The following is a 27,696-nucleotide window of genomic DNA, read 5'->3' as shown; positions in this document are numbered from 1 at the left end:
GAAACTGACCTGAAACCCTGAACAGTAGTTCTGCTTCTCTGCTCCAGCTGTGCGCTTCCACAGTCCACTCTACTCTCTCTCTCTCTCTCTCTCACTCTCTCTCTCTCTCTCTCTCTCTCTCTCTCTCTCTCTCTCACTCACTCTCTCTCTCTCTCTCTCTCTCTCGCATTGATTACTCTGAGTCTGATCCAAACCGTTTGGCGGAGGCGCGGAGAGCGCGCGAGTCATGACTAACAATTCATGATTTAGAGATTTAATTATCAAATGGCGGATTCGCAAATGATCGCTTTAGTACATTCGGCAGGCAATTATACAATAATGATATTAAATAGCGGGCAAAATCGGCTGCCATGCCACCGGGAATTGTCCCGGTTCTCCCGGTGTCCAGTCCGCGCCTGATTTCCACAGACACGCAGAATGTGCAAGTCATATATTGCATTTTTGGGGCTTAATATTCACAGACACTAGTCCATGTCATGTTTTGATTCAAGTGTACTGACCTACTTTTGATTTAGTCATCCAAAATGTGGCATATTCCGTCCGCGTTAGGCATTTCGTTTTTATGACTGGATTCTACGAACCAGACTGTATTTCCGCATCCCGGAAATTATTAGGACGTATGTCTCAGAATAGTCAGTGCAATTTGGGAAATAAATCAGTTAAATCTGTATGTGGATGCGTGTAAACATTCAAATGTAATCCCCTTTGTAATCGTTAAAAATTTCATAAGTAACTGTAATTTAATTACTCATTTTTTCGTAGTAACTGTAACTAATTACAGTTACAATAATTTTGTAATTAAATTACGTAACGCCGTTACATGTAACTAGTTACTCCCCAACACTGCTGACATCCACCTGGGATGGCTGTTTGCTAGACTGCACATGCTGCCCTGCTTTAACTTGGCAGTGGTTTCATTCTTTGAAGGACGTTAAGGGCCTCCTCTGAAACACTCGAAAACAGCAGACCAAATTTAACAATTTAATTTCCTGTCCTGTCCTGCAGTGGAGAATCACTCATTACTTACAGTGATTATTGGTAGTACTGCACTAAGGTTATATTTGAGTTGGTAGCAGGGTTTAGCTATAAATTGTTTTTTGTGGCCAACAGATTGCTCTTGTCTGACAACATTTAATATAAGCCAATAATTAATATCGTTTCAGAGGGGCTGCTCTCTCCTGTCACCACTTGTGCTGGTGAATGCTCTATAAATGTCAGAGTTAAAGTCCAATGTGACCTCTTTGCTGTCACTGAGCTCCATCTGCTGCTGGGTTTTATTGGAACACAGCTGTGCCCATCTAACACACTCTTGTGAGCCTCTTTGTGTGTGTGTGTGTGTGTGTGAGAGAGAGAGAGCGAGAGAGAGAGAGAGAGAGAGAGAGAGAGAGAGAGAGAGCAATGTTGCATTATAAAATGGAAAGCTCTGTATTAAAATGTTGACTACAGGGGAAGGTCGTTTAGCAATTTACCTTAATTTGACAAACTCAAATGGATTGTCATGGCTGTTTTTTTTTTAATTTGTTTGATAGATGAGCTTTTTTTTTTTCCACTGGATAATGTATCCAAACTTGCACTGTAAACTTTATTCTTAAGGCAAGTAAATAATGCTTTATTCACAATAATAGACGAAATAACAAGTGAATGAAGAGGTCAATTAGAAAATGATTGGTTCATTGTGAATGCAAAATTTGTTAGACTAGTATTGCAGTTTTCAATTTAGTATGCCGGGGAAGTTGATCTTTTGTTCAAACCCAAACCTAATATGCAGATTACGAACTAAATTATCCAACCATATATTTCACACGGTACGGTGTGATAAACACAATGAAGATAAACGCAAATTTTCTTTAATATAATACACACAGAAGACAGGCAAGTCACACAGCTCAACTTTAACACTGGACAAACACAGACTGCACAGACTTGACTTAATAAAGGGGAGCTTGATGTGGGACAGGCAGGTGAGGAGGATGAACTAATGATGACATAACGAGAACAGAAACATAGCCAAATATGGGGACAAGGAACTAACAAATGAAAGAGACAGAAACAGGGTGATTAAACACATGAGGGATGAAAAACAGAACAAAACATCCAAAGGGTCGTGACAATACTCTATATTGTAAAAACTAATTGGTTTAGTGTCACATTATATGTAATTTTACTGTAAAATACTGTCAAAATGGTTTCTGCAAGTAAAACCAATGAATTAACACACAATTTACAGTGAAAAACTGTAAAAGGACATTCCCAGAAGTCCCTGTTTGACATATCACATGTGATTTATATTTTATATAAATGATATTGTATTATTAGGATGTTTTGTCTAAATAACATTTACTGTTATTTAGAAAATGTTCATTGAATTATATTAGTTATGTGTTATATCCTGATGGTGTTTTAATGACCCTGTGCTCCGTCCCTCTGTGATTATTAGTTGTGTTTTATGGACAGAGCACTTACAGTGCACCCTTCATTGTGGGGCTTTCTGTTGTATTGTCATTCAAAAAAATATAATTTTGCTAGTTCAAATAGATTGGTATGTTAATATCACTTGATGGAAAAAAAAAGTTGGTTAATAACGCAGGCACCAAAATGCCCTACTTTACAACCTGAAGCATTGTCAGTTTCTGCCACCCATAGTTGCCTTTTTTAACCATAATTTTAACAAAGATTTGACATTTTCTTAGTAATTCTGTGTTTAAAGACATACATGCTTTAAGCAGCTTGAGAGTGGGTAGATAATAACTCTTTCATTGTGTTTGTGCAAGTCAATTATAAATGATACAAATATTTATAAGCTGTAGTAATATTGTATAAAATTGTATCAGCCAGTAGCCTAACACCACTGAATTTCTATAAAAAAGATACCTATATGATAGGTGTTATAGCAGTTATAAAAAGAGAAAATGGTTTGCCATATTTATCATTACCACTGAAAAATGGCTTCACTTTTAGTTTGTGGCTGCTTGGCTGTATTTACATTACTTCTGCACAAGTAGCTGTTGTCTTTTTGACACCAGTGTTTGCTAAGTATCCCACAGGATTTCATTATTTTATAGCAGGCTGTGCTTGTGGAAGTATGGAATGTGTTTGTAATCCTGTTAGTCAAAACTGAACGTAGTGGAAAAGCTGTAAGACCCACTCTTCAGCAACCTTCTCTCCTCAAGACACAATCATGTCATAACCACAGTGTTTATCCACTATAAACTAGAGCATAGAAGCATTTAATCAACAGGGTGGTGAAATGATTATAGTTAAATTATTATTATTACTGCAATTTTTTTGTTAGCATTTCATTAAACTTTAACAGTGATGGCATGCATCACAGTATAATTGTGGGGGATTAATCCTCTGGGGTTTTCTTTATTTTAAAACAAACAAAACTATTTAGGATGGCTATAATATGTATATATCTAAGTATATATGTATAAATTATAAATGTAAATGATGACAGAATTTTTATTTTTGGGTGAATTATCCAATGGGTGAATTATCCAGTCTCTTTAAGGCAACATTTACTGCACTGTTTGTTCTTTTGTGATTTATTTCTCAACAGAGTCCAACTGTAGAGAAGGACAGTTCTGCAACTTTTGCTTCGTCATCAGGACATAAACCAACCCACAGTGACCAGTCAGCCATCCCACAAGCACCTCAAACCAGCTCAGCAGCCTCATTCTTCCTCAGGTAAGCCTAACAGGCTGTTGGGAATGTGTTTGTCACAGTACACAGCCATCAATTCAGCTTGTCATGCTCTGTGGATCCCAGTTTTAATATTGTGGTCCCTTAGCCCCACCTTGGGCCCTCACTACAAGGACCCAGAATCCTCCATTGCCACTTGCAGTCACGTCACAGCAATGCTTTCTTAGTGCCCATGGAGACTGCTGTGATGTTGAAGGCAGTTCAGCCTAATGTGTTGGAAATGTCAACGATCAATGCTCAGGCTTAGCAGTCCGAGAGAGTGCTAAATCCAAATGGAAGAGGTCTCAGAGCTGGATTGGCCATGCATCTGCAGGGATAATGGTTAATTACAATGTAACGGACCAATTGTGTGTGTGTACTGTATATATTTATTATGTATATATAAATACACACATGCATGTATATATTTCAGAAAAATATGCTAGGTTTATATATTAAATATATGTTATATAATATAAATATGAACATACAGTACAGACCAAAAGTTTGGACACACCTTCCATTCAAAGAGTTTTTTTTAATTTTCATGACACTTGTTGGCCCTTTTGCCTTCTGTCTGCGGTCCAGCTCACCCCTAAACCATCTCGATTGGGTTCAGGTCCGGTGACTGTGGAGGCCAGGTCATCTGGCGCAGCACCCCATCACTCTCCTTCTTGGTCAAATAGCCCTTGATGCCTTCAGTGTGACTCTACAATTTTCATAGTCATGAAAATAAAGAAAACTCTTTGAATGAGAAGGTGTGTCCAAAGTTTTGGTCTGTACTGTACATGTATACATATACATGTAAATGCATGTAAATATTTAAAAAATATATACTGGATGTGTATGTCTTTATACAGTATATACATAATAAATATACACAGTACACACACGTATCATGTTAACAAAAAATTATTTTGGATGCAATTCATCGCGATTAATCGTTTGACATCCCTAATAAATATTTATGATAATAATAATTAAAAAAATATTTATGCAGTTTTATTTTAGTTCACTTTTTTTAATCTCATACTTTAATCAAAGCAAGAACACCATATGTACAAATACCTTAACATAGTTGATGTCTCAAATTTAGTTATTGGATTAATGCCATAAATGACTGACAGACATCGACCCGGGGGTGGGGGTAGTCTTTGCCATTACATTCCCTTAAAAAGTAATAAAAAGGCAGTGGGTTAGTCATGCCATTGATTTTAGACACTGATCACTGTATGACCTGTGCTTCTGTGTACATCATTAGGTATTACCGCTAATATTTTTCCATATGAGTTGACCCGAATCTAGTGAATTACTGTAGCATGCACTGTCAGCTGAAGCACATCTGTCTTTTTGATGCCCAGTGCACACAGTGGTTGATAAATAAGGTGGGTCATGAGGGAAGCTTTTGGCAGTGATTTCTGTGTATACTCAGTCAGTCCAAAATCCTGCGAATGAAAGAATGTGCTATTATGCAAATTAGGAATGACTGACATATAGACATTTTGAATATTGCTTAGACTGCCTGTGGCAAAATATCCATATTCATGGCAAAATGTTTTCATGCTTTCCTCAATTATACGAGTCAGAACAGCTCAAATGTCAGGTGTTGGGCTTATGTCCTCTCCCTGGCCTTGACTTACACCTGGAGCTCACACCTCGCAGAGTCTTTAAAAGCAAGTTGCCATGCTTGCACAGTTGTAAATGAGGCATAAAAGGCAAAATAATTGAGAGAGGAGGTGGTAAGGTGATCAGGAACATATAATTTAGGATCCCCGTTTGCTTTTTTCGTTATTGAAGGCATGTTTTGTTAAAACTGAATTTGAATATTTATATATTACCTTTCCGAAGCATTAGCCTTCCAAGAGTCTGTACTTACAACAGAATGGGACCATAGATGATATAGAAATTATAAAAGTACACAAAATAAAACTGCAAGTGCGATAGTATGTTGAAGATGTCAAGGAGATAAGTAAAAAATAAAATAAAATAATAAGATAAAATAAGGGAAATAAATCCCAGTTGTCAGCTTGGTTGGCATTTTGAGGGGGAATGACAGGATGGGAACAGCACAGATAAATCGTTAAGTTTGCCTGACTATACTCTTTAAATGGGTCATTCTCAAAATATTGCAACAAACATTTCCCTTAACTTTTCTGTCATAAATGTAAATTTTGATGAACAAAATGTTTGTTCAGAAAATTTTTTGATGCCATTTTCTTTTCCATTTACTAGAGCTGAAACAACGAATCGATAAAAATCGATTATTAAAATAGTTGTCAACTAATTTAGTCATCGATTCGTTGCTAAATAACTTTTATTTGCCATAAGCGGCTCATTTCGTGCATATTTCAAATATGCCACCGGAGGTTTTACTCAGCCAGTACAGCAGGAGAAGTAGCGAATAGCCAATAGCTGGCCTCGTTTTATGTCACGTGCTTCCCGAACAGCGTCTCTGCAGCATTTAGCGGGATGTGGGAGACTGGGAGTACTTTACTTTGAGCCTTCAAAAAAGAAGAGTAACCTGTAAACTCTGCACTACTGAACTGTTTAAGGGGACGTTCACATATCGCGTCTTTTGCGCGCTCAAGTTCGTTATTTCCAACACCGCACCGCGTCGAGTTAAAAACATCTCAACTTTTCAGAATGCTGCAAGCGCACCGCGGGTCATGTGACAAGAACTAACCAATCAGCTTCATCCTTTCCCGTAACAACGTTAAAAGCTCAGTCAAGATGAAAGGAACAGCTGATCATAGTTGTATGTGGATTTCCATTTTGAAATAAATTTAGTAGCAGAGCTACTGCAAGCGATTTTTTGAGCTGCAAATCCATTTATCCTTTGCTGAAATTTCCGCGTCTTCAAGGAGAGAGCACGTCATGGTTGCTTATCAAAGGCAGACGCCTCAGGGGCGCTTCTGCACGAGCGCTTTGGAAAGGAGGAGAAAGCGGCGCGCCTAGCGTTTTCCACGCGTTTTTAGGCACGATATGTGATATGTGTTTGTAGTTTACCAGTTCAAAATTCAGTCGTGCAGCCTAATTATGACTGAATGAGAGAGGTAAATGTTTAAAGATATTTGAAATGCACTTTTTCTAAGTATTCACTGCTCTTTTTCACACAGCAGGTTTTTTGTGTGTGACTGTCCAATTTTTTTTTTTCTGGACAACCTTCTGATGGATTTTACTTTAAATTGTGATTTCCATTCAGGTTTCATGCCACTGGCACTTTATTCGAAGGATTGTTTACAATTTCACAGCAAAAGCTATAAAGCTGTTTCCCAGTAAATAATAAAATACAATGCACTGCAATTTTATTCTGTTTTATCCTTATTCTTCGTGAAAATATGTTCTGAAAGATTCCTTAATAAGCTTCGTTCGGGATGTTAAACTACTTTAGGAGCTCTAAGGACTGCCATGGTGAAAACATTATTTTAAACTCCTTGTGAAATTTGCTAGAGTATGGGTCAGGGTTCTGATTGCAGAAGAGTTCGACAAAGGATTACTAACACAATAAAACAACTCCAGGTATATTTTTGATTAGGATATGACAGTGCAAAATGGTTAAAATCTCTTAAAAATCTATGCTGAAGGATAAAGACCATTTATTAATAATTTACTTGGGGGGGAAAAAATGGGAAAAACTAAAATATAAGTACATAAACCGATTAATCAATTAATCGTAAAAATAATCGACAGATTAATCGATTATCAAAATAATCGTTAGTTGCAGCCCTACCATTTACCTCCATATAATGAATATTAAATAAGGGCAACTGCTTTGTTTACTACGGAAGTCGTAAGTGGGCATGTATTTTAATTATAATTTTTTTTCTTTCTTGTTTCTCGTGATTGCAACATAACGAAAGTTGTTTTCTCGTGATCACAACTTAATATTTTCTTGTGATCTTGACTTAATGAAAGTTGTTTTATTGTGATCACGATATAACAAATGTTTTTTTTTTTTACGATTTCTTTTTATCTAATGTTGCTATAGTAATGAACACAGCTTTGACGCATCTGATAGACAGATAAAACGTGCGCTCTTACTGTATGTAGTGGAAATTTCAGCAAATTTTGCTTCACTTAGTAATATTGTCTACAATATATAAATAAAGGATAATCAATTACTGTCGGTGACAGTACAGTAAACCTTTTTATTTGTGTAATTAACGTTTAAATGGTCAAAGCAACACTGCAAACACAGGCGTAGTGCCTTCAGGATGCAGAGAAATATTCTAAAATCTTTTAGAGCTTCTTGGATTCAACTCACATTTAATTTTCCTTTTATTTGAAATTAAATTATAGATAATTTGTAATTTTTAGTAGTCATGATATGCTGTGAACTGATATCATGTGCGTTACAAGCTTCTCTTTGAAAAGAGTGTTTATGTGTGTGTGTGTGGGGGGGAGGGGGGCTTGGTTTTTGTGACATATCAGGACACAACTCTGTATAATGACACTGGTATGACACAGGTATTACAAGGAGAGGGTGACTTACGAGGACATAACCCATGTCCCCATCTTTCAAAACGCTTATAAACCATACAGAATGAGTTTTTTTGAGAAAGTAAAAATCCACAAAGTTTCCTGTGAGGGTTAGGGTTAGGTGTAGGGTTGGTGAAGGGCGATATAATATACACTGTACAGTTTGTACAGTATAAAAAACATTACGCCTATGGGATGTCCCCACTTTTCGCAAAAACAAACGTGTGTGTTTGTGTGAGTGGTTTCCACAAAGAAATGTAGAAAACACAAAAGATTACAACAGTGTAGAACATCACTGAATTAAATTAGCCTATACACTTAATATATTATTCACATTTCTCATCAATATACATTTAATGATTAACAATAAAGATTAAAAATAAGGAAAAGAGGCACATTACAAATAGCCTACATCGTTAAAGTGCATCCTACTTTTGGATAAACACAACATCCCCACTTATTAAAAATATATAACATTGATATATTTCATAAATGCACAAATAAAGATATAGATGCAAACAGAACACAGTGACATCAACCTTGGTTTTAATAAGCAGTTATTTTATAACACAGAATGTTATTGTGATGAGTCATGCATCTAGCAAGAACTTAAGAATACACAAAATAATCATGTTGATTCTAGCATTTAACATTTATGAATTAATGAAATGTCAGTAATGAACAATACTGCACAAATTATAGCGATCATGAAGAAGGTCCTTATTCTGTCCCAAATGGGTGCAGTAAAGTGGATATACAGTATACACCCCATCAGAAACGCTATATAGCTTCTGTTCCATAAGTGCTAAGTGAATATTCCCACCACTTTGAAGACGTTATTAATTGATAAGTTATTAATTTAGTTAAGTCAATATTTTTTGAGAATGACCCAATTAGAGCTTCCCTACTGTGCTCCTACTGTGCTCCTATTGGGCCATACAAGTCTTTTTTCTGTGCAGTTTTCAATTCAGCAAGAGATTCTGGTTTCTGTGACCTTTAACCCCAGTTGTTTCCCTCACAGATACAGATCAAGCTTGGTTGTTGTGACAGATTCCCTTCCTCTCATCTGTTTGAAAGTGGCAGTCTAGTAAACACGCCAGAGGGAGTGAAGAACAGATACAGACACAACATTCTCACCCACAGATTTACCTTGGAGTTTTGAGGCATAAAGTAGTTTTTTTATTTTCTTATATAGCACAGCATAACCATAAGTGAAGAGGTTAGCACTCAGCTCTGGTGATGGAGGGATATTTACACTTATCTCCTGCAATCAGCAGCCCTGGGACCTTTAGGACCACAACTGGATATAGCAGATCAGTGTTATGTTTTATAGCAAACATATATGTGTCATGTATTGTGTGTAATTTACTTCACATCAAGCATGATGCTGAATTGTGCAGAGGTGTGCAAAAAGCAAGTACCAGGAACAAGTGGGTTTTTATTACTGAAGGCCAGCTGTAATCTCGGGTTTTAAGACTTACAGATAAAAGCTGTCTTGCCCCGGTTTTGATGCCCCGGCTCTGTGGACAAGGGCTTCTCTTGTGCTTTTCTATGGGCTGTCAGCGGCACCCTTAGTGTGTATTATTAGCTGGAGTCATGCACAACATTATTGTCCTGCTGACTGCTGTGCTGAAATGCATAATTGTCAGGAAACAACAGAGCTGACCCCTGTTTGCAGTGAATAAAAGTGCTTATAATGAATGCAGGGGTTGGGGATGCAACATGTAACTGATGTGGCTAAACACGCATTTCTGCTTTTAACAAGTTCTGTTACCTCCTTTTAACAAAAGCTTTTAGGTTTACAACAACCTCTCTCTTTCTTTGTGTGCTACTATATGCACTTTGTAGAATTGTATCAGCTTATCATGATTAGGAAAAGTTACAACCGGCAGAACTTCCTAAAAACAAAAGCCTAAATGTAAATTTGTTGTGACAGTGCATTGAAACTGCAATACAAAATTCAATGCAACAAGACTTGCTGCAGCAGTGTAAATACAAAGCTTCCGTAATATAAAAGGACATTGTTTACTGCTTGTTTCCGCATTTTGGTTTTGTTATCAATTTGCATTAGGCTTTACTGACAGTGAAATTTAATGTGGTTACTATTATTCATTTTTCAAAATAACTTATATGTTACCCTGGACCACAAAACCAGCCAAAAGTCACGCAGGTATATTTGTAGCAATAGCCAACAATAAATGTTATTTTATTTTAATTAGATAAAATTATCTATTTTTCTTTTATGCCAAAAATCATTATATAAATGGAATGGAATATAAATGGAAAGCTTTCAGATGATGTATACATTTTTAATAAAAAAAATTGACACTTATAACTGGTTTTGTGGTTCAGGGTCACATATTGTGTCCACAAAAACAGATTTCAGTGCTATTATAGTACAGATACATATGATTGAAAATATATATAATATATGGTTTTATATATGAAATATGATGTTAGGTAACACAGTTTTTTTATGTTATACTTTATTTTAAGGTGTTCTCATTACAGTGCATTTATACATTTAAGTACTGAGTAATATTAATTAACTATATGTACTTACTATTGGATTAGGGTTACTTGCATGTAATTATACATAATTAATTGTTATTATAATAGTAAGTACATGTAACAAGTAACAAGGGCACCTTAAAAATATCTTTTTTAAAGTGAACTTTCAATGAACTGAAGTTTTTTTTTTTTCATGATTTGAAAATTTCAATCACAATTATTATACTGTATGCAATGTCTTAGTCTAAAACGCTTCTTAAAAATCATGATTTACATGATTACATTTGGTTATTTTAATCAGATTGTCCAGCTGTTTTTTATTCATTGTGTATAGTAGTAAACATTGTATTTATTTGTAATAAATCTGAATATTTATTAACATTACTACACATACACACACACACACACACACACACACACACACACGTTTGTTTTTGTGAAAAGTGGGGACATCCCATAGGCGTAATGTTTTTTATACTGTACAAACTGTACAGTGTATATTATATCGCCCTTCAACAACCCTACACCTAAACCTAACCCTCACAGGAAACTTGGGAAAATGGGGACATGGGTTATGTTGTGGCTAATTTGGCTAGTGTAGCTCCTTCCAAGTGACAGATGAATTAGCAATAGTTTTCTCTTCTTGTTTAAGGTTGATATGTCCATTTTATTTACCCTGGCAATGCTTGATTATATGTTTAATTGCATATTTTCAGTGCTGTCCAGTCCGCCTCTATTAGAACAGAATCACTGCTCTAGGACTGTTTGCTGTGAAATTTAAGCAAAATTTATATAATGAAGTTACTTATATATAAATTCATCTGGGCACCACACTCTTATTTCTCATCATGTTTCTGATGAGGACACATTGTATAGTGTATCAGTGTGTGAGTCGTGTGGCAGCTTTTGTTTCACAGGTCGAGTGTGTTTTGTTGTTGTTTGGCATTTAGCCATGTCTCTGGTCTGGCAGTCTGTGTCGATAATTCTGGGCCAAAGTTTCAGCCCGTGTTTGTTCACAGAAAGATGGTGTTGAATAATCAATTGTAAAATTCTGACGAGAAAGAGCTCACATTCTCTCTCTTTTTCCTCATCACATTTAATTTCTCATTCGTTAATTTTCTCTTTACAATCACTCCTTGTCAGGCTTGTTCCCCCAACTTTGTTTTGTCTTGCTCTCTCACTTCTCCCTCTTTCCTCGTTTCCATGTAAGTAACTCATGACAAGCCTGTTTAAAATGCTATTTACAGAAAGAATATTCTCAGGTGCTTTGAGCACTGAAGCTGCCTGTCAGCAATGCACTCTCACGGATGTGTGTGTGAGTATATTTGTATGTATCTAGGTGATGCTGTCTAAGTGGTAATTAAACATCAGTCCGAGTGTGTGGAATTCTTGACATTCAGGAAACAGCTGACAGAGACACATGAGAGAGAATTCAGGTGAAGCAACAGTAGAACCATCTCATCAGAAAACCTGTGAAAAGCTGTCTTTTTCCAGGTCAGCTCTTAAAGTGCAACAGTAGACTGTAGGAGAGAAATATTCCAACAATTATGAATATAATATTATAAATTATTGCTATGAATAAATTTCCTGGAATTTCACAATATTGATGGGTCGTTCTTGAACGATCTTTAATGTGACTTAGGAAGAACGAGTCATCTTGGGGAGGGATTCGTTCAGTAGCACATGCGCTAAATTGATTGGTTCTGTATGGAATTAGTCTAGTTCACCTGTTTCAGTCAATGCAGTCTGAGCCGGAAAGAGAATTGATTAGTCTATTCGCTTGATAAGTCTGACGTCACGTGTCACCGCTTCCGTGTCCAAACGATCTATCAGATACCACGAGAAAACAACAAAAGGTGCTAATATACACTCACAATGTGATATAATACTACCGAAAAAGTTATAATCCTAACCTTTAACTCCATACCGAAGTCCCAGATCGCCAGACAATGAAAATATAAATTAATAGATATTTAAAATTATTTGTGAGATGCTGTGAGCACAGAGACTGTAGTGTACACCGTAAGTTTTAAGACGTTTAGCTTAAATGATTAATATGAATAAACAGTGCTCATAAATGGCTGCTGAGGTCATATTCTCGAGTGATGCGAGTTGAGGCTTGGACCTGGAAACAACGCTTCTACTTCATCACTTAACAACCGATTTGTCTTGACTATTCTCTTTCCGGTTCAAGAATGCACTGGTTGCGCTTATGGGTCTGTCACGTGATGAACGAAGACTCGAAACACCTGAAAACTCACGAGATTAACTAATCAAGTCTCTTTCTGGCTCAAACTGCTTAGGTTAAAGTACAGTACTGCAAAAAATGCTTTTCTCACTTAGAGTTTTTTTGTTTTGTGTCTAGTCCAAATATCTAAAAAATTCTTAAATCAAGAAGTATTTTCTAGACAAGTAGAAATTATTGTCTCTAAGTGAGACAATTCTATTGACTAGAAACAAGACAGAAACTCTTAAGTAAGGAAAGGCTTTTTTTTCTTTTGCAGTGAAATCTCATGATGAATTGAGTCTGATTAAGTTTATGGACAGAAACTGTCAGTTACCCAGTCTGTGTATAAATGAAGGTACTTTTTTCTGTTAAAATTACATTGTTGAATAAGTCAAACTTTACATACCCCATGTTGTTCCAAACCTGTATGTCTTTCTTTCCTCTGTAGAATTTAAAAGAAGATATTTGAACAATGCTTTAACTGTTGTCAATAGGATCTAAAAAACTTTACTTTCATTAAAGTTCAGGAAAACACATCTAAACCGTACTTTTTAGACATTTTTGGAAATGTCTTTATTGTGTTTTGCCACAGTCAGAAATGATCATTTTTGCATGGATTATGCCTTTAAAATGAACACAAGTCTGTCAATTTTTTTTTTATTAAATTAGTTGAAATTCTTTTTGTCTTGCTTTCTGTAATTCTTTTTCTGTCCCTCCACTTGTTATGCACTCTTTGCTTTTTAGGTATCCCCTTAATCCTGCCTCTCTCATTTCACACTCTGTGCCATCATAGAAGAATGCTAATAAGATCACTAGGGATTACCTTCTTTTCATTTTTAAAAACCTACCTTTGCATCTTAACCTCCTTTCGAGAGTTTTTTTTTCATGCATACAGTTGATAAAGCTTCATTGTCATTCTAAGGGTAGAAAAATTGTGGAGGAAAAACAATAAAGGACACATGGCAGGCAGATATTGACATGGCCGATCCTTGAGTCTCTGAGCTGGACTATTTGATGTTTTCCAGTCAGGCACTATTCCTTTGAAAATGAAGGGGGTTTGCCTCCACCCCACTGTCTGAACTCCCCCTTTCTCCATATAATATCTACAGGGGAAACAGGAGATTTGGGATTTCGATCAGTAGAGCTGCCATGTCCTTGAAGCAGCTGAGCCCTGGTAGCTCCTGGTGCCTCCAGCAACTGCTCAACCTGTTGTTGGCTAAAATTGAATGGGAATATTTGATTGGAATTAGTCCTTAGTGGCTTCTTTTTTCTCTTTGTTCTATTTATTTTCTTTTTATTCTATATAAACTGAATGTTTTCTGCCAGACTCAATCAAAATGAATAATAGTCAAAATGACTAATAATAGTCTCTAACAAACTCACATGTGCCAGCATGCTGTTAAAGAGCTGCCCCATCATTTGTGGAATTAAAGCCCCCTGGCACTATATGACAAAAGCTCCCATGTCCTTCAGGGCAAGGTCAAAACTATTTTTTTTTTTTACAAAATTATAATACAAATACAATTTAAATAATAGAGCATTTTAACAAAGGTTATTTATTGGTTAATGGGTCATAATAAAAAAAACAAAATTCTTCAGCAAATCTTCAGTTTAAGAGCAGCTTTTTAGTCCATGTATTATCTGCATTCTCTTAAGTCATTTGAAACTTCTTTTCAATGTCCACTGGCTTCATATTGATTCAGTGTGGGATTTTGTTATAGATATTTGAAATATAATTCATAGCAAAAAGCTTGATTTTCCCACACAGACTGGGCTATTTTGAGGTGCATTATAATGCAGCACCCTTCAATTTATCCAGTAGTTTCAGTGAAATTATATACTTTTACAGAATGTATTTGCTGTTAGCAGGAATATTTATTGAAAAGACTTTGCAATTGTCACAGATATAACAGAACTTCTCAGCAAGACTGTAACTGAAACCACAGTTAAGAAGTTTAAGTTTGTCAAGTCAAACTTTGATGCTGGCTCGAAAAAACCTCTACTTAAAATGAATTTACGTTTTGAAGGTTATATGCATTATGTGTTTGAAATGAAAGAAACTCTGTAAGAAGAAGGAAAAAAGAAGAGAAATAACATTTGTCCCATCCTGTGATTTTAAGCTGCTATAGATTTATCTGCCACCATGGTTTGCCTAGGATTTTCCTTAACAGTTGACTGATCCAAGGAGACTGAAGGAAAGAGAATAAGGAGAGGAAGGAAGTGGGGGGAAAATAAGGACGTGTTAGACGTCTAGTCAAATAATGAGCTTCAAGACATAGGCCACCAGTGGATTAGAGAGACTGGTGACAAATTGTCCTTAAGGAACCTAAAGGCTTTCTCAGCTAAAGACCAATTGGCAAAGTTGAATCTTTCTTGACGTACATAGACATCCACTGGGCAAGATGCCAATCGTCAACATGAAATCTACATTTTTACACACGTGCACTACTGTTCAGTATTTTGTTTTTAAGAAAGAAATGCTTTTATTCGGCAAGAACACATTAAATTGATTAGTTGTTTTTTTTGTATTTTTTAATAAATGCAGCCTTAGTGAGCATAAGAGACATCTCTCTAAGACATAAAAAAATCTTGACAGCCCCAAACATTTGAACAGTATCTTATTTTATTGTAAACAATTCATTGGTGCCTAATATGCACTTAAAATGTTATAACCTGCCCCGCATCACAATATTAAGGCATTGTTTTAGCAAATTAACTTTTGTTTTTGGTATGTTATGCCCATTTTACATAATCCAGACAATTTCTGATGGTTAAAAAATATCAAGGAGATTTTTCTTTACTCCTGAAAATCCTATATCCTTCACATACCAATGAATCAAATTATAGAAATAAAATGAGCTGCAGCTGACATTTAAACATTTTGTCACATTTTGGTGATAAGAGAAGACAAAACTGCTGGATTTTGAATTTAAAACTCAAAAAAACCTGGAAAGTTCAATTTGTTTTGGAGGAGAGATTAGAGTTTTGAGAGACAGAACTCTCTGAGCTTATTGCATTGTCAGCTTGACCAATGGTCACATTACATATTGCTCAGGGAATGGTGACTCAGAGCAGGTGAATCTGCTATTGAGCAAAGCTATCAGACTAAGTCCTGCAAGGCTATATGTCATACTTTCTGCTGGAACAGAACATCCCTCTTTTTTCATTCCACCTCATTCACCAATTAATCTTCTCTCACACACACACATATATACACAGACACACACACACACACACACACACACACACACACACACACACACACACACACACACACACAGATATTACATGTTAATTGGCACTCTTCTTTTCCCCAAGCACCTAAATTCATGGTCTGCATGGTTAATAGTTAACAGCGTTGTTTTCTGACTATTAGTGAAAGCAGTGGAGGTCTGTAGCTTTGTTTGCGGGCTAATGTCCTCATTAACATCGCACAGCTCACCTGTTCCTTCAGCACGCATGCATTCTTTGTTTGTTTTATCTGTTGTAATTTTCATCCAAGCTCTTTAGTCTCTTTTTGTTATTTCAATAATAGGAAATGGATTGACACGTGTTAGAGTAGGAAGACACTTATTATATTGTGTTTCCTTGCTTCAGTTTCACACAAACTAACTCAGTCTCTTTGAAGTCCAGCAGAATGAGTAAAGGGGGCTCCTCTGCACTCATAAAGTATTCATGCCAGTGTGTGTGAAAGTGCATGATTGCACGTCAGCGACGTGTGTTCATGTGATTGAAAGAGAGAATGTGTGTGTGCAGACAAGTCTGTGTGGAGTATGCTGCCTATCAGTGGTGCTTTGCACAGCAGCTGTATACTGACACTGTGTCTGGGAGGGAAATGGAAAGGGGGCTGGGCTGGGCTGAGGAGAGAAGAGGAAAGGGAGAGAGCGAGTGCAGCAAAGCGAGAGGGAGAAGGTGAAAGTGACTCACCAGATTGAGAGAGACGCGGACGCAGACTTCTGCAAGGGTTTCCCAGCAACAGCAGAAGCAGGAATCTACTCTTTTTTTTTTCCCCTTTTTCCCTTTTTCCACTGCCTTCCCTGGGCGATCTGTCATTGGGAGAGTGGTGGAGAGGAGTGCAAAAGAGAGAGAGGACGTGCCCCCGCCCAGCTTTGATGCAGAGGTGAAGTGAGGGCTAACATGGAGGGAAGAGGGAAAGAAATGTGTTGAAAGTTTTGGGTTGCAAACTCTTCCGACAGGTGAGAGGAAGCGCCAAACTTTGGGAAGTCGATCACCGGTGACTTGCTCTGTGGAAATAGAGTGTGGCGGAAAATGTATCTCTGCAGGAGCGCCACATACCCATTTGTTCTACAGATAAATTTTGAGGGTCGTCATGAGCATTTCTGACATCTCCTTATTGCCCTGTTCATCTCTTCGCAACTTTATCCACTTCCTCATCTGGAAATTTGCATGAAATGGACCCCTGATGACAGTGACAGTAATCACATCGCCCCGTCCTCCAGCTGACACTTCTAGCCCCCTGTCTCCAGCCCACCTTCCACACCCGCCCCGCCTCGCTCTCACGTTTGCTGAGAGTCATGGAGTGCTCTTACCGGTTAAAAAGCTGCTTTTCTCACCACTGTGATGATATGCCCTCTGAACTGAGATAATGGATTGGAGAGAACTGTAAGTATAATGGACTCATTTAAATTGTTTATTGAAGTTACATGCATTTTTCAGTAGGGTTTGTGCAGTTCAACTGGTTTTGGCAAACCAAGGATGTTGGGGTTGATTCCTAAGGTTTTATTTTTTTTTATGAAATGTAAATGCTGTCAGTATTTACTCACTCTCAATTCTTTTTAAACCTGTATGACATTCTTTATTTTGCAAAACACAAAATATATTTTTAATAATGTTTCAATTGTTTTTGTCCTTACTATGAGTCAGTAGGGTCCAAACAACACTGAACCCAATTAATTGGAACTGTATGGCCAAAACAACCCAATATATATATAAACGATATGAGGGTATGTAAATTAATATAAATTTTTATTATTATATTATGCTGCTCCATTGTTGAAAAGCTGAGTATATATAATAAAGGTTGTAAAAGTGCTTCAGTAATCACAGTTGCACTGGTTTGCTCTCAGTTGCAACCCTGAAACCTCACTTCCAAATCCAGAGGCAAACTGTTGACTGCAGGGCAGGGAAAGGAGACTTAACAGGTGGATGCATCTGGATAAAGCCCAGCCTAGCGTATCGGAGCTCACTCTACCATGCTACTTTGCACCCACTCTGGTCACCCACCTTTGTTCACTCCAGACAGATATCTCAATCTTTTGTGTGTGCGTGACTGTGTTGTGCTTCATAAGGAGCGTGTATAGCATTTGTCGTGCAGCCAGACATGGTGAATGTGGCTCTCTGCCCTATGTGTTGGTGTGGGTCTCCTCTTCATGTTAGAGGAGGAGCTGTACGTATGTGTGTGTGAATAGGTGAGGTGTGTGGAGGAGGAGGCAAAGAAGAGGCTATGTCTCCATATGTCTCCATAACAAAACCCTCCTCCTCTCAGTCAAGTATTTTTTTTCCCAACCTCTTATTTCCCCTATTACGTGCCCTTCATCTTCACTCTCAGTCTCTCTCCCTCATTCACACCCAGAGTCCAAAATGAACAACTGACAAGCAACTGGGAATAAAATGCCCTGCTGTTTATTTTTAATTATTTATTTAGATGTGTTTATTATTTAATGTATTATTTTTATGTCTTATTTAAGTATAAATATTTTTTATCTATATATTTATATTTGTCTATATAAACATTTTATACATTTGAAATAATGTGAAAAAATATATACTGTAAACTTATAATATAAATATACTGTACAGTATATGCTTTTAATATCAGCTGGTAAGAAATATATATATTGTTAGTATTGATTTTTGCAATTTATAAAAACTGCTAACTTAATTAAGCTTTGTCTCAATTTAATCATGCACATAGAGATAATGCTAAGTGCTAATTTCTTTCTGTAATCTTTACCCACACATCCCGTCACACCTTTTAATGCATGGCACATGCACACTTCCTGTGGGGGCCTGCTCTTGTGTCCTTCACGGAGACTGTAATTACACAGTGTTCACAGTTAGCTTGTGCTGAAGGAGTTGGAGAGAGAGAGAGAGAAAGGATGTGAGGAAGAGTGAGGCATTTAATGAGCTCAAGCTATTCTCGTCAGGCCCTTCAAACTCTTGCTATAAAGACAAAAATGTGAGATGGAAAACACACACAGCTTTAGGTAGCTTGCATCTTTTTACCATTTGCCAGACATGTATGGTCAAAAGCATGTTAACAACCAAACACCACACCACTATGTACTTTTTCATAAATAGGGATCTTGTCCTTCCTCTATCACTATGGATCACTATGTCTGAGACACTGAGCTTAGAGTGGTTACAATATATAGATAATTATAATTACTTAACCATACATAAACCTGCTGGACCTAAGACTCAAACCAGCAACCTTCGGGTTACGAGACCGACTTTCTAACCATCAGGTCATGACTGCCCCACATGACAATCCAGCAGCAAATAGGCGATGGCTTTGCCATCACAGAAATAAATTAGTAATAAATTTCATTTTAGAATATATTATAATAGATAGCAATTATTTCACAATATTTCTGTTTGTACTGTATTTTTGATCAAATAAATGCACCTCATGTAGTTTTCTTATATCCATTACCATATTCTTTGCTGCTGGATTGTCATGGACTCAGAAACTGTTGCTCATCCATTCAAATTGTGTTCATCTCAAATCTTTGGAGGCCAGATATGGAGCAGTATTGCGATGCAGGTCTAATATGACTTACCCTTTTGTTTGCTGCTCTTTCACAGGGCTGCCCAGAAGCTGAACCTCTCCAAACGGAAAAAGTGCCAGCCGCTTCCACCTTCCCCACCTGACCCAGAAGAGCCGTTCTTCTACACTGATGGCTTCAGTGCTGCCCTGCAGCTTTCACCCCCACCTGTACCCCCATGTCTCCTCAGGGCAGGGTCAAAGGTTAAGGACAGTCCCGGCATAGGAAAGGTACAGCAATTTTGTCACTGCTGAAACTTTTTATTTATTTATTTATTTTTGTCTCCTATACCAGTTCTTCAGAGGTTTTTGGATGGAAATGGTTTCTAAAACATGATCAAAGCCTAGATGGTCAAGGTTGTGCCATAGTTATTGTAATCTGACAATGCATAATTGGTAATGTTGAAACAATGTTGACATCTTACATTTGATCATTGTAGAGATGTTTTCTTTTTTTATTAAATAAATGACATCATGCATAAACCCCTGATTGCCCTCTGCTCAAGAATGCCCCGTGGGTTGATAAGTTTGGCTGGTTCTCGAGTTACCATCAAAGCAGACTGTGTGTGACAGCATGGGTTGGCCCAGTTGTCCTGATTCCCAGGCTGTTGGAATTCCAAGAAGCTCCTTCGGAATGCCAGACAGCATTCCTCACTGTAAGTTACTGGCAGGCCATGGGAGTGGGAAAAGCAATGTATGAAAACAGAAGGGTCAGAGAATGACATCGGGGGGCATTTGAATGAAAGATATATTTCTCTGTCAGAGTAGAGCTGTTTGTTAGTGCTGGAAAGTTTGATTGTGGAAATGCTTATGATATCCCAATGTCTCAAGGAGTCATATTTGTGCCTCGTTCTTGGACTAATTGAGTACCAGATTTGTGAGCATTACATCTGGAATATTATTTCCTTTAAGTATATGAACAGATCAAATCTTGTTGTTTGCTGTTTGGGACTGATTGAACCTGTAGCAATGTAAGATGTAATGAGCAATGTAAAATAACGGGATAAAATGAGCAAACTAACAGCCCTGATTCTCCAGTCGTTTAGTATTAGTGCTGGGGTTTAGTATTAAAACTCCTATTTTTTGTGAAAAATACAGTAAAGTATATTACATTTAAATTTAGCAGACACTTTTATCCAAAACGACTTACAAATGAGGTCAATGGAAGCAAGCAAAATCAACAAAAGAGCAATGATATACTTACTGTATTAAACTTAACTAAACTAAACTAATAAAACATCTCCAACACTGATAAGCTGATAATTGTTATCATATTAACTGACAGAAATTCTATACAATTTAGTTTTAATTGATCAAAGATAAAAAAAACTGCACAAAAAAAACAAAACTAAAATCAGTTGTTTTAAATGCTGCAAGTGAATTGTATGCATCAAAAACTTCAATGTAAATGTATGTCATTTATAATGTATAAAATTGAAAAATGCATATTCCATTCCATATCCAGTAGGCCGTACCAACCAATACCAATTAAAAAATAATATAAAATAAAAATAACAAATAATAATAAAAATGTGTTTTAATGTGTATAATGTGTTTTGCTTATAAAAACGGCATAATTCTTAGTGACTGGATGATAACTGTCATGCTAAAGCATGTTGGTACCCATTAGGCAAAGCACTTAATCCCGGGTCACACCAGGGGACTGTTGCTGCAATTAGTGTACTTTGAGTCACTTTGTATAAAGAGCATCTGCTTAATATTAACCTAATAAGCTGAGGTCATGTCCTTCTGCTTTTACTGAAATATCTAAACTCATATTGCTACATCTTGACAAGTAACTGACAGTTCCATATATACTCTCTCATGGGACTCTCTAGAGCATCATGAGCATCTCAGCATGTTGCCCGCTATTTTGGGTAACAAACTCATTCCTTTCCTTAACACCCCTTGGAGGTTTAAAAGCCATGGAAGACTGCATTGACCCACATATGACCCCTTCTCCAGCACAGGTGATGCACTCTAAATAAATTCAAAGAGATTGGACCAATTAGAGTCTGGTTTAGGACAACTTCTCTGTGGGAAAGTAAGAAGATAATGTGTGTTCTTAGCATTAGATACTATAATAGACTGCTGACTCATAAACACCAGCAGGTGGTGCAGGGATATGATTCGCTCATTAAGTGAAGTGTTGTGACATGTGGCCAAGTGTGTTGACCCATACTCGGAATTAGTGCTCTGCATTTATCCCATCCAAAGTGCACACACACACACAGCAGTAAACACACACACACACACACACACATACCATGAACCATGGCAGCCATTTTTTGCTGCGGAGCCCAGGGAGCACTTGGGGGTTCTGATGGGAGAGAGCTCTGTACATTCACTCCTCCCACCTACAGTGCAATCCCTACCAGTACAAGACTCAAACCCACAACCTTTGGGTTACGAGTCATACTCTCTAACCATTAGGCCATGACTTCCCAAAAAAGAGTCTGTCTTTGCATTGGCCGGGAATCGGACCTGGGTCTCCAGCATGGCAGGTGAGAATTCTACTACTGAACCACCAATAAGAATGGTGAGGTCACCTGAGCTACTCCTTGAAATGCATCCAGACACCTCTAGAAAAGTCAGTTTATTTCATCATCCTCATATCCACTGCAGTTGGATGGCTATGTAAATGAAGCATTTCCCTTCCCTTAATTGTGCACCTGATTGTATTGATGCATTGTGCAAACACAGCATTTGAAAATATCCACAATAGGCATTAAAGGTTTTCTAAAGTTACATCAAAGGCAGGCAGCTGCAAGTTTTTAATTAGTTTTATTAAGAAAAAGATTGAAGTGATTGCTAATAAGCCCCACTGAGTTGAAGTATGTTGCTTTCAAAAGGCACTTGTAAAAGAAATAGGTATGAACACTCTAATTTTTTATATTTGAATGAAGGAAATGTCAGAGTGCTTAGTCGACAGGTAGAGAGTATCAAGTGATTGTGGAAAGGCAACGGTAATGCAGTATCCGATAGTATTAGGGCTGTGAATCTTTGGGTAGACAGCGAATCGATTCGATTCATGATTCAGAGGTTTTTGATTCAATTCAAAAACGATCTTTGCAAATCAGAACGATTCATTTCGATTCGATTAACAATGAAATTTGATTCGATTAGATTATTAACGATTCTATTCTGTAAATTTTAGTATGCATCTGTATCTGAGCAAATAAAATATTTTTGGGGGAAATTCATGACCATTCAACAGATTTAATAACTTGATTCAGAACTTCAGTTCAATAGCTTAACTTCTTAGGACTCAAAAATACATTAAGGCAAGTAAACCAAGAAAAATAAAACTACTTCTACATATTAAATGCACCATGAGTGCTTTTATTGTAAACATTGCACACATTTCCTGAACATTTAGGAAATACAGCAAAGTGTGTAAATGCAGCAAAGAAAGTGTGTAAATACAGCAAAGAAAGTGTGTAAATACAGCAAAGAAAGTGTGTAAATACAGCAAAGAAAGTGTGTAAATACAGCAAAGTGCAGAAATGCAACAGGCCAAGTCCAACGGGCAGTAACACCACACAGAGTGTGATTAAAACATGGTGGTGAGTGTAGTAAGACAGATATGAACAAACACATGGCTATGATATGACTTGCTTTTTTCTAACCCCATCTACTTGAGATTTTTTTTCCAAAATATTAATTGATCAACACAATCTGGCCGTAAACTGCTTCTCTGAGAAGACACTATGTCTCCTGCGGTGCTGAAAACTCTCTCTGAGGCCACACTGGTAGCAGGAATGCAAAGACAACTTCTTGCCAGATTTGCAAGGATTGGTAGCTCTGTCTCATGGGACATCCGCCAGTCCAGTGCATTTTCAGTCAGTGGCAGAGGAACCATGGATCTGTATTTGAGTACCTTGTCTCTGCTGACCACGCTAGCGGACCTTGATAGTGGACAGGTCTCTGGCACCTGCTGAAAGATGTTGCCGAAGAGCAAATCCATAGCTTTCAATTTTTTTGCAGGACGCATCTCATCTGAAAAAGAAAATTAATTAGATTGATGGAAACACATAATGAAAAAGTTGTTTGTTTGCATCTCATTTCTTGTCCTTGAATACATTTTAAATTACAAATGCATCCCAAACTTTTATGCTACAGTATGCCTACCCTTTAAATTTAAACAGATTACTTATTATTAACAAGTTATTAAAATAAATACCTTCTTCAGCTGTGTCTGGTGGTTTCTCTTCAACTGCATCCTCCTGCTGTTCCACTTGAATCTGTAACAAAATGAAATATAAATATGAACACCAGTCAAGTCAATAATTTCACTAAAACAAGCCAAGTACTATTTCGGACCATCATATTACAACTTATAATCCTTAATACAGTCTAGTTAATTAGCCAGCATTTGGTTCATGAAAATAAGGGAAGTTGCAAACATACACTGTTTGTGGCATCAACAGTAAGTTTGGTGAAGACAAATTCTCTTTCTTCGTTTTCTAGAAAGGGTAGCCCTTTGAAGCGGGGGTCCAATGCAGATGCTAGCAAAAAAAAAAAAAAAAAAAAATACTATTAGTTGTTACCAAGTCAAAATGAAAACTTTGAACAATGTTGTGCTATTAAAAGTTTTAATATAAGCAACAATTTGGTCTTAATAATAAATAATTCAAAGATTGTTGTGCATTTGCAATACTTTTGCTTTTGACAATTAGAGAGACATCTCTTACCTTTAAGCAGAATGTCGCGGGAGTTGGTATACCGGGATGAAAAGTCCGTTGTCATCGCTGATTTCATTTCTCGAGTCATGTCTGTATCGTCCTCGCAGGGCTCGAGATGTTTGAGTAGTTTAGCCTGGAGAAGCGCAATCACAGACACGGTTGGTTGTTCTTCTTCACACATCATAGTAGTAGCGATCTTAATGGGTGTCATCACTTTCACAATATCCTCAGCATTACTGATGTCCGTTTCTGTGAGAGTGTGTACTTCTGTTCCCCTCCGCAAATCCTTTGACATAAGCGTTGCCAAGTCAGTTGAAATGAGTAGAACAGACAGGTGTTCGTACATAACTTTTGATATTTATTGCACATCACACAGACAGCAAGAGTTTTATCCTGCGTTTCAAGTATTATCTTTGTAAGAAAAGTGTTTTTGGCCACTAGCTTTGTAGATGCGTGTGTCGTTGTGAGATGCTTCATTAAATTAGAGTTGCTTACAACGGATGTCGACAAAGTCTTCGGTCCTGGACATAATGTACACATTACATGCACGTTCCTGCCTTTGACCACAATGAATTTGAAGCAGTGCTTATATCGCCATCTTGAAAATGCCAACTTTTCATAGGATTGCTCCTGACTCGCCATCTCTGCTGCTGCTGCGAATCTCTTTAGCTGTTGCCAGAGCCATATAGAGAGAGAATTGTGACAACGGAAGTTCGAAACGTTTGGTTGTCACGTGATTCATGTCGACTTCAAATAGTTCCAGGAAGTGCGTTAGTGGCCATTCAAACTGATAAGAGTAGAGTGACAGAACTGCGATTTCTGGTAATAAGGAGTCAATAAATGCATTTATTTTATATATTTATACAACACACCAACATGTGTATGTAGCATGAGTATGTAGTTACAGCGATGTTGTTTTTAAAATATCAAAATCAGGTAATTTGAGGATTAGTGTTCAATTACCATTATTTTAAAAACAACTTATTTCAGGCTAACCTTAAGTTGTATAAACACGGTTGCTGTTGCCTTTTTACGTTACATATTGTTCTTTTTTCACTGATCTTATGTTAACTAATGTCATATTGATGACTTTTAGGTAGTACAGAGACAGGCTGGTGACAGGTGATTTTCAGCTCGCACCGCACTATGGGTCAATTAACTGTTAGCAGCAATTAGCATGTTAAAGAAATGTAAAATACAATTACATATAGTAATATAATTATGTATTATAGATAATATATCTATTATATCTAGTATAATTCTCACAATACTTATTCATGTACACAATATATTCAGGTTTAACACAACTTAAGCATACTCATATATAAGCATACTCATATATAAACATGTACACTGCCATTCATAAGTAATGATGCTGAAAATTCAGCTCGGCATCAAAGGAGTATATTACATTTTAAAATAGAAAACAGTTATTTTAAACTGTAATTATATATTACGAGATTACTTTGTATTTTTATTCAAATAAATGCAATTAAATTTTTACAGCAATTCATGAATACATTTCTAATAAATTTAATAGCATGCCAAGCATTTTGAATGTGTCCTTTCTTTCATGTTGTCCTTTCATAGTATCCACCATGGTTTGCTGTGCTGCATGGGGATGCTCCACTCGGTCAGAGAAAGGTGTGCAAATGTATGGCTTCCCCGCTGACCTATAACAGTGCATTTAACCACCATGTGATATGTACCGTATGTGGGTAGACAAAAAAAAGTTGTGTGTGGAAACTAAACTCAAGTCACTCTGCAGGCACCTTTTGAGGCAAACCAATTTGTCATGACTAAAAAATTAAAGAGTAGGCTGAGACCAGATGCTATTCCCACAATCTTTGTACATCGTCCTGAGGTCAAAAAGAGGAGGGCCCTGTTCCACAATGCACCCCTAGACCTGTAAACATACAGCAAATGGCTGCTGATTACAGCTATATTATTTCAGGTGATGCATATATAATAAGTGCAAACTTGTACTAGTTGAAGTAATATTTCTCATTTTGAAGTGATGTGATATTTTCAATATTTAAAATTAGCAATACCATGTATTCTGCCTCTATTAGTTACAAAGGTTGAGGAAAAAAAGAATGAGGACACTCAGAGAAGGGAAAGTGACAGTGAAGAAATAGAGGACACGGCTAGAGAGGAGAGACAGGGACAGGTGACACTGCCCAGTCAACCAGCAGCAAGTCAGTCAGCAGCCAGTCAGCATTCCAGTGAACCATCAGCCAGTTACCTGGGTCTATTAAAAAAATTAAAGAGACAAGAAAAAATAAAAAATAAAAAATAAAAAAATGCAAAGGCAGCACTAAGAAAAATAGAGAATGAAAATGCAGCTCTCAAAAATAAAAAATGGTCCCCTCAGCACTCCTAACCTGCATCATCACTGATGCTCCATCACAGAACAGTCCAGTGGCACCACTAATCCTCCACCTACCAGCACCCACAGAATGTTACAGTATGTTACTTTTATACACTAACAAGTTTAAGTATATAATACAGTAGTATTATATAATATAGACAGGTTATATAATATAGACAGGTAATAGTCAATGAATCACAATGACTAAAAACACTCCATCCATGTTTTTGCAAACTCAATTCACTCTAAATTTATATCAATAGGGTGCATTTTAAGGAATTTAATTATTTAATACGTGTAATAAGGAACAACTTTATAACCTCATTTTTACCACTTCCCCTCACCGCTGTCACACGTGATCAAACGTTACATTGAACTAACATAATAGGCTATGTAAAGTTAGCTAACTTTTCCCACCCTGCAAAAAAAAAATGTTTAGACTCCTTTTTTTCTAATTCCAAACACGTTGAATCAAACTGAATTAAGAGAACAGATTTTACAATTAATAGGATGTTCGTTACTAGCTTTATTCAGCTCCATTCCTAGCCTAATATGTTAGTTATCTGATAACATCCCTTAAATCTATTCATTTAATGAGTAATAATCTACTAGAAGGTTTTAATTTTCAATTTATTGTTATTAAGATGTACTGATAATATACAATATTATTATTTAAACGTCTTACCTTTTAAAAGTGCGTTGCAAACGGTTTGTTCTGCTGCATCTCTATGGCGCGGCATCGGTTTACTGTTACTTCTGGGAACTATTTAGAGGCTCCACGAGCCGCCATTGCTGTAAAAAAAGCGTTCCATTGGAGTCAATGGAGTTGTCGCAACTCTCTCTCTATATGGCTCTGGCTGTTGCGTCCTCACTAGCTGTGTGAGCCAGGGGTGCGTTCGGATCACAGTTTATTCAATGCATAGTAACGCACCGCATTTAACGTCCAGTAATGTTA

At 37.0% G+C, this 27,696-nt stretch overlaps 1 protein-coding gene and 1 long non-coding RNA gene across 2 annotated transcripts in view; one reads left to right on the top strand and one right to left on the bottom strand.

The window, feature by feature from the left end:
* The window catches only part of LOC132091720 (kinesin-like protein KIF26A), a 54,387-nt gene that overhangs the window by 5,651 nt on the left and 21,040 nt on the right, over nt 1-27,696 (top strand). The window contains exon 2 of the mRNA XM_059497849.1: nt 19,722-19,916. Within this exon, the coding sequence (XP_059353832.1) occupies nt 19,722-19,916 (195 nt within the window). The remainder of the gene's footprint in view (nt 1-19,721; nt 19,917-27,696) is intronic.
* LOC132091871 (uncharacterized) lies at nt 26,058-27,609 on the bottom strand. Its single transcript, XR_009422154.1, has 3 exons — nt 27,427-27,609; nt 26,755-26,812; nt 26,058-26,621 (listed from the first exon to the last, which is right to left on the bottom strand). It is a non-coding gene; the product is annotated as an uncharacterized LOC132091871 (long non-coding RNA).

Source organism: Carassius carassius, chromosome 18, assembly GCF_963082965.1.
Source record: "Carassius carassius chromosome 18, fCarCar2.1, whole genome shotgun sequence".
Taxonomy (NCBI): Eukaryota; Metazoa; Chordata; class Actinopteri; order Cypriniformes; family Cyprinidae; genus Carassius; species Carassius carassius.
This window is presented reverse-complemented; position numbering and strand designations above follow the sequence as displayed.